Genomic DNA, 14730 nt, shown 5'->3' with positions numbered 1-14730 from the left:
AGCATCTTTTCCCCATGGAGGTAATGGCACTAACAAATTGAGGTTCAGGTGATTGATGACTTCAAGACTGACAACTACAATTACCGGACCAAACTCAGCAGTTTTATTGTTACCAATACTAGGCTAATGGAGGTGGACGGCTGCCTGAAATGTACAGTTAGCTCATGTACTCGCCCAGTTTATTCCTCAGTTATGAAATAACGTGGGAAACTGCGCAGCTAAACAGAATGTGTGTAGCTTTCTTAAGGACTTAGAAAATCATTCACTTACTAACAGAGGGGGAAAAAAAGAAAATAAGTAGCTGCTGTAAACTCTTACCAAAATTTATGTGGAGAACAAATCACTTTGCCACGTCATATTGAATATGAGCCCAGAAATTTTTCAATGTTCTATTACTGCGGGAGGGGAGTGGGAATGTCACAGAAGCAAATCATCACAGTTCATATCTAGTTCACCAGCATTTCTTCACTTCAAAATTTGTGTGCACCATGCATCCAAAACAGTCCAGCAAACCTAACATTTATTTCTGTTTACCTTCTGCAATTATTAAGTATGGATAGTACAGTTATCCAATGAACTTTGCCCAACCAAAATATGTTCCATAACAGTATTAAGCCACTCATTTCGTAGGTGGTGTATTAAGTAAAAATAAAAATAGATGAGTCCCAGGTAATTTTAGGAAATATTTACCTCTCTCCAAGTAGCTCTTTTCCATTGAGTTCATACACGGCATCATCTGCATCTCTATAATCATCAAATTCCTAGAAACAAACAAACAAAGAGTTATGAGTTGTTACATTCATTAAAAGGGCTTTATCAACAATAGATGTGCAACAAATTCTTTTAATGCTGTACTGCATGACATTTTGCATATTATATCCTGGAGGTTCAGGATCTACCTCTCATTCATAAACAAACACTTTGGTGGCAAGATGATGTGGAATGAAAGTAGATCACTAACACAGACTCAAAACAACAAGCACTTTTCTTTCTTAAAATCAGTAAACACAAGCAGTAACGATGACTTAATTCGGATATGCTATTCAGCAACCAATTTCTTTTATAAATCTTCCGAAGTTTAAAATTGCAGTGATTTCGTACACAGTATTTCACAAGAGCAAGTCTACAAAGTAAATACTATGCGCCACACTTCATTCTAGAAATTACACAAAAAACACAGAATACAACTGCATTAAATAACGTGTCAGGATTTGGAAAATTGCTGATTATTTTTTGGAGAGATTTCTTCCTATAGCTCAACTATATGCTGACAACATTTATCTTAATCCGAAGCTTACAAATTAACTACTGCTAACACATTTCTTTAAAACTATTGAAATTGATGTGAAATGTTGAAACAATGTTAACCAATTGCAAGACCTGTCATTGCAAATCCTGTCTTACTTCTCGAATTACACATAATTTGGTCAGAGAGAAAAATGTTATGTACTATTAAAATTACACCAGTCAGCTAGAACATTATCACCACCAACATTACACTGATCAGCTAGAACATTATCACCACCAACATGACTCATCCAGGTGGTAACGTCACCTAGTGAGACGCGTGCATGGAGCACATAGTATCACTGAGCGTACTGTCTGAATAAGAAAGGCGGACAAACAATCTCACCGCAGATTGCAGAGCATTTCGGAAACTGCAAGACCTGTACGGTGTTCGAGGAGTGCTTTGGTATCTTCAACACAAGGTGAAATCTAATCGAGATGTAGCATTGGGCAGCCACCCTTCATCACACATGTCTGATGTCATAGGCTGGGCAGACTAATAAAACATGACAGGTGGCGAATTTTGGTGGAACTAACCTCAGACTTTGATGCTGGGCAGAGTGCAACTGTATGAACACACAGTGCACTGAACATCCTAATGAAGGGCCTTTACAGCCAATGACCTATACATGTGCCAATGTTAACACCATATCTGCAACTATGACAAATGGGCATGAGCATCAGCACTGGATGTTAGGCACACATGGTCTAGGGCATGAATCAGTTGTCTTAAGGGAAACAGCTCCTTGACACCTGTGCTGCAGGATGAAGACAAGTTGGGAGCTCGAACAACACACCATGACAATCATGGAGTATCACACACACTGGTTGCAAACCACGTACACCCCTTCACGACTATTATGTTTCCCAATGGAAGTGCCATTTTTCAACAAGATAATGCATTATGTCACAGTCAGGAGTGGTTTGATGAACACAGTGACGACTTCCAATTAATGTGCTAGCTCCCCAATTTGCTAGATCTGAACCCAATCAAACATATCTGGGATGCGATTGAATGTGGCGTCAGAGCTCCTGGTATTAGATGGTTTGTGTGTGCCAACTCCCTCCAGCGACCTACCATGGCCTCATTGCTTCCATGCCTCAACGATCACTGCTGTTATCTGTGCCAAAGATGGATATACCAGCTACTATGCAGGTGGTCAATGTTCTGGCTGATCAGTGTACAAATAGCTACACCTTTATATGCAACAGGGTTAAGCAGTCTATCAGCATACCCTATTCTACTTGATTTACAAGTTCACAGAATGCGATTTTCTTTTAGAAAATTAATGTTAAATCTGCATATTTTAGCTTTTAGTGGGCTTACACTGGTCACAGATCATTACTATGCTATTGTAGTTTCATGTCATGTTGGACCACAAAATTTCTAGCGCCCACACACACACACACACACACACACACACACACAGAGAGAGAGAGAGAGAGAGAGAGAGATATTTTCCAAGGGACTTCAAAAACTTGTCGAAAATGCGAGAAAGATAATTTTAAGCAGTAAATATTACTGGCATGGTGCTTAAACCAAAAACATTTGGGCAACACAGCAAAGTGAGTACTTAAATGCACTAAGTAGTGCTAGAAGAGGCCAAGCACAAGCACAGAGTTTGTAGCCTATTTACTCCCATCAGCCACCATGGCAAGTAGAACTTGGCAGGGGCAGGAGATGAAGCATGAATTGTTCGGACTTAAGAAGAAACTTAACCATGCAACTACTTGACTGAACCATGTGCCAGCATTATTTTGTGTTAATTATGTCAGCTTTTTTCCCCACAAACTTATTTTATTCGTTAAAGCATGCACTTAGAAAAATTATAAATTGGGTGCAAATTAACATTGTTAACATAGGAAATTTGATGAGAGCAAGGAAAAAATGTTGTAAACAGAGGGAAAACTTTAACTCTGGGAATGAAAAAGTGAGGTTGTACTGTGGATCTGTGGGTATGACAGCCTTTGTAATTTCAACACTGATGCAAAACAGGGTACAAGCATCTTGCTAAACTGCAGTACTCTCTGCTAGCAGGTAAGTGATTGGACATACTACTAGTGTGTAGCAAGTTCAAAATTTGGATTAGACATGAAGCATGCCCTGATGGCCAAGGCAGTTCAGACAACCACTCATGTTAAGTGTGATATCCAGGTTCGAGTACTCGCATGGCACAAATTTCCAACTGTCACAACTGAATTCTTTTGACACCTGATTGCTACTGGTGTTGTCTTTCCTTCAAACTATATGTGAACGCTACTTTTCACTTCTGAAGTAAACAGCGACCACAATGGACAGTTTTACGCAACAATAGACTTAGCATTCTTCTGTAATCACTTCAGTTTATTTCATCAGTGAAGTGACATGTTTCTCTTTGCAGTCTGCAAGTGAAATAACTTTCTCAGTAGAAGAATTTAAACTGTGGATGCGTATGTGAAAATAGGTTTGATTACGGGAACCCGCAAAATTTTCCCTGTAGAAGACTACCAGCAAAGAGAGAGCAACACAACCTGTACAAAAATTTTAACACCCATGGATCTGCGCAAAATTTAAAACAAGGAATTCCTTCAGTTTGCACGCCAGAAGTTATTGCAGACATTGGCCAAACAATTATTCAGAGCCCACAGAAGTCTACAGAGCCCAAAAGAGTCTCCATATAAATTGGCTCAAAAGCAGCATGTAACTAGTAGTTGCCAGCCAATATTGAAAATTTTTTTAAATATCTTGTCAGGCTAGTGGCAGCAATTATGGGATGACAACAGAAACATGTAGATTACAGCACATGGCTTCTGAATAACATCAACAATGGTTCGTTAGACCCTTTCCATTACATCACGAGTGATAAAGTTATCTTTTCGGTCAAGTGAATTCACAAAACATTAGGTACTGTGTAATGGAGAAACCTAACAATGCATGTCCGCTACAATTCCATAATGAAAACAGCAGCATTTGGTGCAGTGTAACACAAACGTGGGTCGTTGGACCGATATTTTCTTTTACACTACCCTCAACACAATTGCATACATGGAAATTTTTGATACATTTTATGCTCAACTCACTGAATATGAAAGACAACACTGCTTCTTTCACCAAGATGTGGCAACATGCCACATCAATAAAGTATTCCTGGAACGAGTCCACAAAGTCTTCACCATGTTCGTTAGATCTAACATATGATTTTTTTTTTTTTGTAGGCACACTTGAGAGCAAAGTCTGTGAAACAAATCTACATGCAATACCGAAACTGAGAGGCATCAGCCGTGAAGTTGCCACCATCATTATCTGAACTTTACACCGGGTGTATCTGAATATGGTTATTTGAGCAAAGCTGTGTATTGATGTCACAGAGGGTCATTTTGAACATCTATAAATGTAATTTTCAATTTTTTTTTATTGTAAATAAATGTTAAGTCCATTTCAGCTCTTCGTTCTGTAATTTCACTTCATTTCCTTCATACTTAAACGGGCTACTTTTATCTGTGCCACACTGTACAGTCATATTTGTGCTGACATGCCCCACTCTAACTTTTTAATAGAAACAATGACAAAATCTACGAAAGGTTTCTTCTGGTGATAGTCTGAAAAGCATTTTCCTCATATTCATAACTTAAATTATCTCTTCACAACATTGATACACTACACTGTGTAAAAATAATGCCTGTGTAATCATGGACTTAAGAACTATTTTTAAAAATGTTGTGCCAATGAAGACCACAAATACCTATATTCAAAGCCACACAAACACCTGCAAAATGTCCACAGCATCCCTTAATCCTATCTCGTGGCCTCCCACACACCAGTATGAAACTAGTTTATGACCCACAACAACAAAGGTATCGAAAAAACTGTATCACTACATCCTTCACCACTGCTTTGAATACTTAATTACACTGTGCAATGAAGGAGACACCACCTGAAGTCCTGTCTTCATCCCTAAAAGTAATAGTCTGTCAATCTGCATAATATCTTAGTCCATCCTTATGCAGCACATTCCGAATCTGAACACCCTAACACTGAAATGTATTTATCTTAACTTAGATCAGCAACGCATAAAAAACTGCATGTCAGTATATCCCTCTTTTTCAAATAATTGAACCATTTTCTTGATCCTTAAGTACAATTTGGCAACAAGAGAGAGTGCATTTTTGGAGATGGGTTGTTCAACAATTTAAGAAAATAAAAAATGAATAGGACCAAATGAGAGTATTCTATAAACCCACGAGGAAATGCCTGGTATGGAACTGGTTAAAAAAAAAAGGATGAGCTTCACTTGTTATAGCCACTGCCCTCTGGTGAAAGTATAAATGCACTCTAATACAACGTAGCTTATGGCAAGTCATTTGCAATGGGCATCATGGACTGGGACATCTACCTGTCAGACAGAAAAGCTGTGCACTAATGGACAGTGACATTCAAAGGTTGGTCAGGGTGATTCATCCTGAGAGCAACCACTATGACGTACAATAGCTCGATGGTTGGGAAGTTTCTGCCAATCTTCTTACACTGACCTCAAGAAAAAAGGATTAAGGACTTAAATATACTAATGTGCACTTATTAGCACATGCAATACTTTGAACAAATCAACAAGCACATAGAAGAGTTTTGCAAGAAAAGTGGACTGTGCCAGGTCAAGAGCTTTGATATGACACAAAAAACTTACAAACAGTAAATTGAGACTATCGAGGAGTACATTTGGGTGGAAATAGTTGGAAACACCCCTCACTGAAAAATATCTGATTTAACTCCACAAAGACATTTGTGTGTATGACTAAACAAATGGAGACAGTGCATAAAGCTAATACTTGAAGAAACAGCAGTTTTCTGAATGAGTTACCTTAGTTACTGTATGCCAAAGATGTCAAAGTAAGACAATTTGAATTACAGTCACAGGTAGTACTTACCCAGGACAAAATGTGTCCTGGAGCATAATAGGTCTGATCTTTATTTCCATTTTTTAAAAATTTTTATCATGTAAATGTACAGTATAGTGCTCTATAACGTGAAAGACAAATAGAAAAAATGCCCACAAATTTAGGATATTTCAGGTTGTTATGATTTTTCTTTTACTATACAACATTTCAGTGTGTTATTTCTGTGCGCAAGTTAATCTGACAACTACATGGAAGAGCCACACAAAGGTCCAAATAATACTGGCTATGAACATTATGTACAAGGTGACATTTGTATCCAAGAAAGTCAAGCCTGAGAATTTACCTCTATGGTTAAAAATTAAGTCAAATAGCAATAACATTAAAGCACAACTGCATTGTGTTATGTTTAAGAGCCATACAGCATAATGAAAATTCATGTAACTGTCATTCACTAATCACCACTGAAATATTACCAACTCAAGTGTTACACTAAACATAATGAAACAACATACAATTAGGACTCAATTTTACTTTCACAAAGGCTACAAATTGCATAATATATTACAACTGAAAAAATGGAAATAATAAAGTAAAACACTCACGCACACACTTATTCAAAGTACTTCAAAAGGCTTTGACTAGTAAAGTAAAATTAATTTCTCAAATACTCAAATACATGTCTCTCACACCGGTATACCAGGGACAAAACTGTGATGTGGCCTTGTGTACAGTTATTAACAGAGTACCCTCTGCCACACACTATACAGTGGCTTGCAGAATGTCAATGTGCATGGAATGATCTATCATTGTACTATTCTTTGATGCCCTTCTCCAAACTGCTTAAAAATGTTTGGTGGGTGCACTATTCTGGAGGGCTGCAGTTTCATACTGAATATTATTCTGAACAAACACACTTCAATTCTTGGTCAGTTGATTAATAATCCCCTAGCAGGCAATATAGACTTAATACCACATCATCAACACTTAAATAAAACCTAGGTCATGTAACAATATTATATTCACACAATGTGCTGATTTATATCACGTGGAAATGCGAGATTTTTCATTCCACTGGTATTTGAACACTTAAGTTAAATACATTGTATCTATAAAATACAATGGTATTTAAGTAGAACACTTCAAATGCTTTCAACTGAACCCTGTAGTGGAACTCCACTGTTAACAGTATACCTGGATCAGAACAACAACAACAACATGATTGACATCTAGCTGTTTACAGCACTGCTACCACAGCAACAGACGATCCGAAAACACACACGGTCGCACCTTCTGTTCCACTGTCAAAATCTCTCTCTGCTAACACTACTATATCCAGTTGCAGACAGCAACATAAACAGTAGTTACACATTTCACTGGGTGCTTTGTTTCTCTAACGCGCTTATCTCGCACTACAGAATGGCAGCAGCTTGCAGCTAAAGTGTGTAGTGAAGTGTGGTTGCTGAACAGAATTTCAGTGATCATCTCTTGTTTTGCACAGTCACATACATGAGTTTGTGTGCTCGGTACACATGTATTTTGAGAGGAAGAGGCAACAGTGCGACTACTACCTCTAATGAAGGTACTCTGAAGTACTGCAGACACTTTTGAAGATATTTTATGAACACTGCCTTCTAAGTTTATAAGGAAAAAATACTGTGCAAAAGAGGAAGAGCCTGGTTCATCTAAGCTATAGGCACATGGTAAGAAGACAGAACCACGAGTAGCAACTTCAACTCAACAAGAAGCCATTTGTCACCACACATATGGATATTATGAGAAAAGAAACCAAACTATAACTGTTATAATCTTCAGAAGGCAGAATTATTGGGTGGCAACAAGACTCCTTTTTCAAAAAAAAATCGTCACTTTTTGGTACAAAAGCATTAATCGACAGAAAATTATAATGAATAGGTTATACAGCACGACACTGTCGATTTTTAAGAAATGTTGTTAGAAGTGTCATTTGAAGAGACTGTGGCTCGACAAAATATGGATAAACTTCAGTCAGTCCATCAGAAAAATCAGGAGAGAGGACAAATGACAGAATGTGTGGGAGTTATGCTGTTCCCCGGGGAAAGACTACAGGAATTATTGTCCTGAACACACAAGTTTTACCTGGTTTCATATCTATCTGCCTCCTCTATAAATCAAGGAAAGTGACTACAGTGAGATTATGACCCATGATAGTTTTCTGACATGGTTTATGGTGCAACTGCTGGGAAACATACTGGCCATCTGTCATTATAATGGATGTGCTCCATAGCAATCAGTTATTGAAGATTAAAACTCCAGCCATAGTAATGAAAGAGCCAAAATTGTTAAATGGTTAAAACACCGCAATGTAAAAGTTCAGAACAATTTATGAAACACTGAGCTCACGGAAACAGAGGAAAAAAGCCACAGTTTAGAAGTTTTGTGGCAAGGTGGATAAATAACACGATCATAGGTTTCTTATGCTTCCACCATGTCACTGCTACTTCAACACCATCTAAACTATTTGGGTGCAAATATAACATTAAATGGCAACATATACCAAAAGCTTCACTGTGGTAGGAATTCAAGAACTGTTAGAGGCAGCACTTATACAGATAATGTCACAGAAAAGGAGCAACACTAACCACATAGAAACAATTGTTGAAGGCGCATTGTAAATTGAGTGTATAAAGTAATATTGAAAATATAATTATACCCCTGTGCAATTCTGATCACCCTTCCACCGAACAGAGCACACGTAACAAGTGTCAAGGAAGAAAATGACTGAACTACATAGCATTAACTCTTTGCCATAATTAATCTTATTTTTGTGTTTATGTTCCATGTTTTCGTTTGAATGGTGTCTCCCCCATTTTCACAATAAATCTCATCTTGTCATTAAGGAATAGCCCTCTGAACAAGTATGACATACTACTTGCATGCTACAGTTACTGGTAAGACTCAAGCAATTGAACTTACTGTAAATTTGTGCACTGCTGTATTTACATGAAACATTCACATACATCTCAGCACCCTTTTACTAAGGAATTTCACCTAAATGTCAATCATTCTGATTTTGTAAGAGTGTGCGACCAGTCACTTTTGTTGGTATATACTAGTAAAAGGAACAGTGTATCCTTTTATACACAAGAGCATATACCTTAAGCAACAGGAATGTTATAATCCTTAAAAGCAAAATTAATAACACATGTTAAATGGCAGCATAAGTAGGTGGGTAGTACAGAACTGCACAGCTATTGCTACTGCAACTGTCCCACAGAATATTCTGTGGTCATACTGCACTAGCGCACATGGGCGAATCGACATCTGCCCTTTCAACACTCAACTGCTCTCAATCACTTTCTTATTCTGACCCCCTTATACCAATCAGTTCATTGTTAAGTATCAATGCTTTCTGTTTCACCTTTGGAAATGTTATCAGATAAAAAGCTAAATTCCGTAACACCCGATGTCTCACCTACTCGCTGCTTTCAAACAAGCTATCCAAAATGGTGAGTCTTCACAAGATTTTCCCAAAATTTTGTGGTTTGAGCACGTTTTACTTCCTAGTGTCACGGCAAATTCTGCGAGGGAGGGGAGGGGGGGGAAAAAAACAGGCCTACCTTTCACTGAATTACCAAACTAAGGCCTGAAATTTCAATGTCACTCTAGAAACACGAATTCATGAAGGTAGGTACTCTTTTTTCCCAAACCTTTCACCTTTGCTTTTGAGAAAATGACAATTTCTCACATGTTACATTCCTTCACACTCTCAATAATTCAATGACTATATTTAGACCCCAAGAACCCTAAAGACACCAATGAACATTTACAAGGTCTGTATGTGCTGGGTGTTGCTGTTAAGGTGCACCCACATGATGCCGTTTTTGCCATTTAACTCTGCGGAAACACATAACATTTCCGACAGTGCAACTACAAATGTGCATTTGTGCAAATGTAATTTTCCCAAATTGTATGCCATGTTAACTGCGAATTGCTTCCTGTGGTAAGTGGCAAGGTCTTACATTGTTCAAATGACATGCAACTGGCGTCCACATGCGTTTTGTTGGTAGTATGTTGAGCTTATGCTTGAAGATAATTATGTGCAAGAATGTCTGTTGATGTCAAGGAAAGCATGTTGAAATTTATAGATGATTACAGACAATTAGAAGTCATATGGAATGCAACTCCTTAAGATTTCAAGAAAAAGTTTGAGAGCTTATGCCCTGAGCAGTAAGATGTGTGTGATCATGTTCGTTTGAAGAGTAAGTCGAAGCAGGACAACAGAAAAGTTACCAACAAGTTTATGACAAGTGTATGTGAAACCTGTGGACAAACATGCACACTATTCACTTTCACAGCAAGATAACTGAGGAGCCTGACACTTGAAAAAGGAAAGACATGGTATTAATAGCTCCTCAACTGACTACTACAAACTGAAATGAACATTGCTGCTGCAACAAATACAAAACTGGAAAATGCAACCTTCATCCTAGTGGAATCTGGAGTCCATAACATTCTGAAATTTGTCGAGTTCAAGAATGCTAATCTGCATATAATCTATGACTGAAGTCGCACAAAGCGTAAAATACAAATGATGTATTGGAAGCCGAGTAATTTGCACATAAAGAATAAGTATCTGTTAAATATTTGTTTCGAGAACAGTTACTGAAATGTGAAATAGTTCAAACTGGCATATAAGTCACCGGTTACTAGCTAACAAAATGTTACTGCCAACTTTACCACTGCTGTTTCCCCAAGCTAAAATTCCAAAATCTCATTGTCACCTTAAACCCACAAACAAATTGTCTATCACAACATATTGCTCATATACCAGTTATTTACATACTTTATCCAGTCACCTTGTTGCTTTCTTTTTGTCACCTTTCCATCACGATCTCCCAAGGGGTAGGTACTCAGCAGACTGCTTGCACAATGAGGCAACGTTCCAATAGTTTTTGTGTATAAGCTTTTAATCCTGTGCATCTGTGATTGTGCACATGGAAAGAGGCAGTGAATGGACATTTATTAACAAACACAGCAATTCAATTAACTTACTTCCCTTTCCCTATGCAACACCACGACTAACACTAATTCAGGCCCCCTCCCCAGAGAGGTTTATAATCCCGTAACACTTCCAGTAAATTCCACTATATTGAGAATCCTGGTGTTTTAAAACATCTATTGGGACAAATTTGCATTTCCATCATGCTTCATACCCCCAAAAGATGCATGTGACAGGAAGGATAATTTTAAATGGGATTACTGGCATTCCTTCCAAAGCTAGAACTCTAGTTACATTACTAATCGGTCTGCAGCATCAGGCCAAACACACACTAAAATATCTGAGCAAATACACTATCCTTAAGATTACACAGATTTCGATGTGTTTATACACCTTTTCACAACTCAGTGTACCAACCACTCACCGAGTGCATATCTTCACACCTTCCATGAAATGATTAATGTGTAATGTCTGTATTAAACCATAAAAATCTATGCAAATTTATACATAAAAGTGTTTCACATAATGGAAAATCCATTATGGAATGCAACAATATTAAGAAAAGGGAAAGTTGCTACTCACCATATAGTGGAGATGCCGAGTCACGGATAGGCACAACTAAAAGACTGTCACAGCGCGTGCGCAGATAGGGGTGTGTGTGTGTGTGTGTGTGTGTGTGTGTGTGTGTGTGTGTGTGTGTTTAAGGCCTTACTGGCCGAAAGCTTCATTCGTGACAGTCTCTTTGTTGTACCTATCTGCGTCACATCTCTACTACAAGGTGAGTACAAAATTTCCGTATCATAATATTGTTAGAATCTTTCACAAACTTGACACTGCACACTCATGATTCGTGAGTGCAGTACTAGTCCAAGTTCTTTAAAGATATGTTACACTGCAATGATTTCCTTTTCCACTTAGTCCTATGTATGCAACTACATCTTTCTCTATATGAAATTTTTGCTTGAACATCAACTGGAAAGAAAACTCTTGCATGTGATACATACAACTGGAATTATTTAAAAATGGAAAATATATACACAGCAAGATTTAATGTTTCCAAGGCTGCTGAACAACTGAGGTAAATGTTTCAACTACTGCATAATACACAGTTTTGATCACGACAAGGACTAACTTTGCACCAATTTTTAATCACAATGTTGCTCTTTAGTTTTGCCTTGGTGCAAAGGGTTTGTTTGAACATAGGCATCAATCCTATCAGTGTTAGTGTGATAATTTTAAAAAGTCTCCAGACAACTAGTAAATTTTCACAGCAACATACAAGCAGCTTATGGCAGGATACTGGATGTTGACAATATTCAATCAGTACCCACGAAAACAACTTTAATGCACTCGAAATTAATAATGTAAAATGGGAAACAATACTTACACAAAAGCCATACCCATTCTTGAGAAGTATATCACGAATTCGACCATAACCTCTGAAAAAGCGCTCAAGGTCTCTCTCTCTTACGCCATGCGGCAGGCATCCAACATACACCCTTGTGCCTACCATGCTGCAATAGACAAGAGGAAGTCATATTCAAATTATACTTACGACAAAGGCAAATCCATTCTTCATAGCGACTTCCTTGATTCTACCATATTTCCTGAAGAACTTCTCAAGGTCGCGTTCTCGAACCCGGTAAGTTAGGCCACCAATGAAAACTCTGGTGCCCATTCTTAAAGGAAATAAAAGCAGTCAATTACATCATAAGCCTCAAATCATCCCTACATCAGCCACTTAATTTGATTACAATCTTATTTAAAACTGCTACAAGGTGGCAGGAACGATAGGAAGTGGGGAAACAATAAATAAAATACGTCACTCAAAAAACCCGCGAATGTAATTAATGATGACCACATTAATACCGAATATCGAAATTTATGATTTCCAATACTGACTGCTTGTAATTCCATACACAGCTTGTAAAAAATAGGCATCAAGTTTAGTTACCTAAGTTATACTAAAAGCTAAGCATGTGCAAATAATTCCGAAAAGTATCTCAGAAAATGAAAACTTTTTCCGTTTTTAATTTCAAAACCACATCATAAACAATGGGACATCCCGGTCAAAATTTTGCATCACGTAGGGTATTTACGCACAACCCACCGCGCAAGCCAGGTGTTTACTAATGCTAACAGTATATAATAAAATCTTTTGCTATAATATTGAATATAAATGATGGTCAGAGGTAAGAAACTACATGAATTAACTAGGTACAAAGTAAGGAAGGTACATAATAGGTAAAACATTATTTTTACAAATTGGTCAATGTAATGGCCACCAGAAGCCATGAGAGTTCTACACAGAGATAACACTTGCACATACAAATTGAAATAATACTCTACAAGCGACCTTACTTACATTAACTGATCTCTTCCAGACTTCAAATACTTGGTAAAGAAATCAACAAACGTATAGTGTGTAAGCTTCTGAAACTACTACAACGCTTAAACATTTATTTCCAACACACCACACAAACCAACGCTTCCTCTATCAGGAGCCGGAAAGCAAGGAATTTTCTTGCATCCTTCTAAAGATATTCGACTAATATCATAGCAGGTAGTGTGGATTATCTTTGCCTGAAAGAGAGTACAAAGATTGCCTAATTAACCATTACTTTTTATTTCTAAAAGTTAGACAGATGTTAATTTAGTCCAAGCAGTTAAGATAACTGATACTATGAAGAAACACATGCTGACCTAATATTTTTACGTTATCTAAGAATTTAAGTCGATTTTAGAAAATAAAGGCTGATTCACACTCAACGTCAACGGAATGGTACGTAGCTTCAGCCGACTCACCGTCATCTTTAGTTCATACATTGGTGCCAATGTTGGTGTCATCATTGGCGAATAGTTAGAGGACAACCACCACATTTTGCAGCGGATATTCAGTTGAATTTGTATTGAGCTAACGTAATCATGTCTGACGGCTGATGCATTTGCGGTTTTGAAAGTGAATAACTATATTTTGTCACTGCAAAAGAAAAAAAAGAAAACACGTAGAAGTAGATGTTGGGCAATGATTGTAACACATACAAAAAAGTACTCCCCTCTCAGACGATCTGTTACTTGACATTCAGAACAGGAAGACATCATCTGAAAAATTCAGTTTAGGATCGGCCTTTGAGGGCTTTTATACAGCGTTTACTATACATGACACACATTCAATGCGGAAAATTCAAAAATCAGTTGGAAATACATGTAACCCACCGCTCCAAAAAGAGAATCATAAGAAAAACTTTCTAAAAAAGTTTATATAAATAGCTGTATCATATGGTGAAATTTGTATTTGAATTTGAAATAATCTGTGTTTTATATAGATAAAATACAGAAACTCTTACTCACAGATCAGATACATTACGACGTAACACAGCACAGCCAGACCAACATACAACTTAGATGTTGGGCAATCGTAAGTTTCTGAAATTAATACTTAAGACATTACTTAGCTTTCTCCTTATTTAGTTTATCATCCACTCATTATTCCGATTCAAAATGACTACTTATGTACAAAAGAATGCCGAGTTGTGTTTCATAGAGTAATTTGTATGTTTTACTTTGCATACAAAGGGGTCTTATTACAATTT

At 37.4% G+C, this 14730-nt stretch overlaps 1 protein-coding gene across 2 annotated transcripts in view; it reads right to left on the bottom strand.

The window, feature by feature from the left end:
* The window catches only part of LOC124712524 (serine-arginine protein 55-like), a 39282-nt gene extending 25622 nt beyond the window's left edge, over positions 1-13660 (bottom strand). The window contains exons 1-3 of one of the 2 annotated variants that reach the window (XM_047242843.1): positions 13503-13660; positions 12693-12816; positions 691-761 (exon numbers count right to left, since the gene is read on the bottom strand). In XM_047242843.1, coding sequence (XP_047098799.1) covers positions 691-761; positions 12693-12815 — 194 coding nt within the window. In that variant the 5' untranslated portion in view covers position 12816; positions 13503-13660. Of the gene's footprint in view, positions 1-690; positions 762-12524; positions 12652-12692; positions 12817-13502 lie in introns of both variants that reach the window. The other variant, XM_047242839.1, reaches the window with a different exon arrangement.
* Positions 13661-14730: the final 1070 nt, after the last annotated feature.

The sequence above is a fragment of the Schistocerca piceifrons genome, chromosome 1 (genome assembly GCF_021461385.2).
Source record: "Schistocerca piceifrons isolate TAMUIC-IGC-003096 chromosome 1, iqSchPice1.1, whole genome shotgun sequence".
NCBI lineage: Eukaryota > Metazoa > Arthropoda > Insecta > Orthoptera > Acrididae > Schistocerca > Schistocerca piceifrons.
The sequence above is the reverse complement of the archived record's forward strand: the minus strand, read 5'-3'. Positions and strand labels throughout refer to the sequence as shown.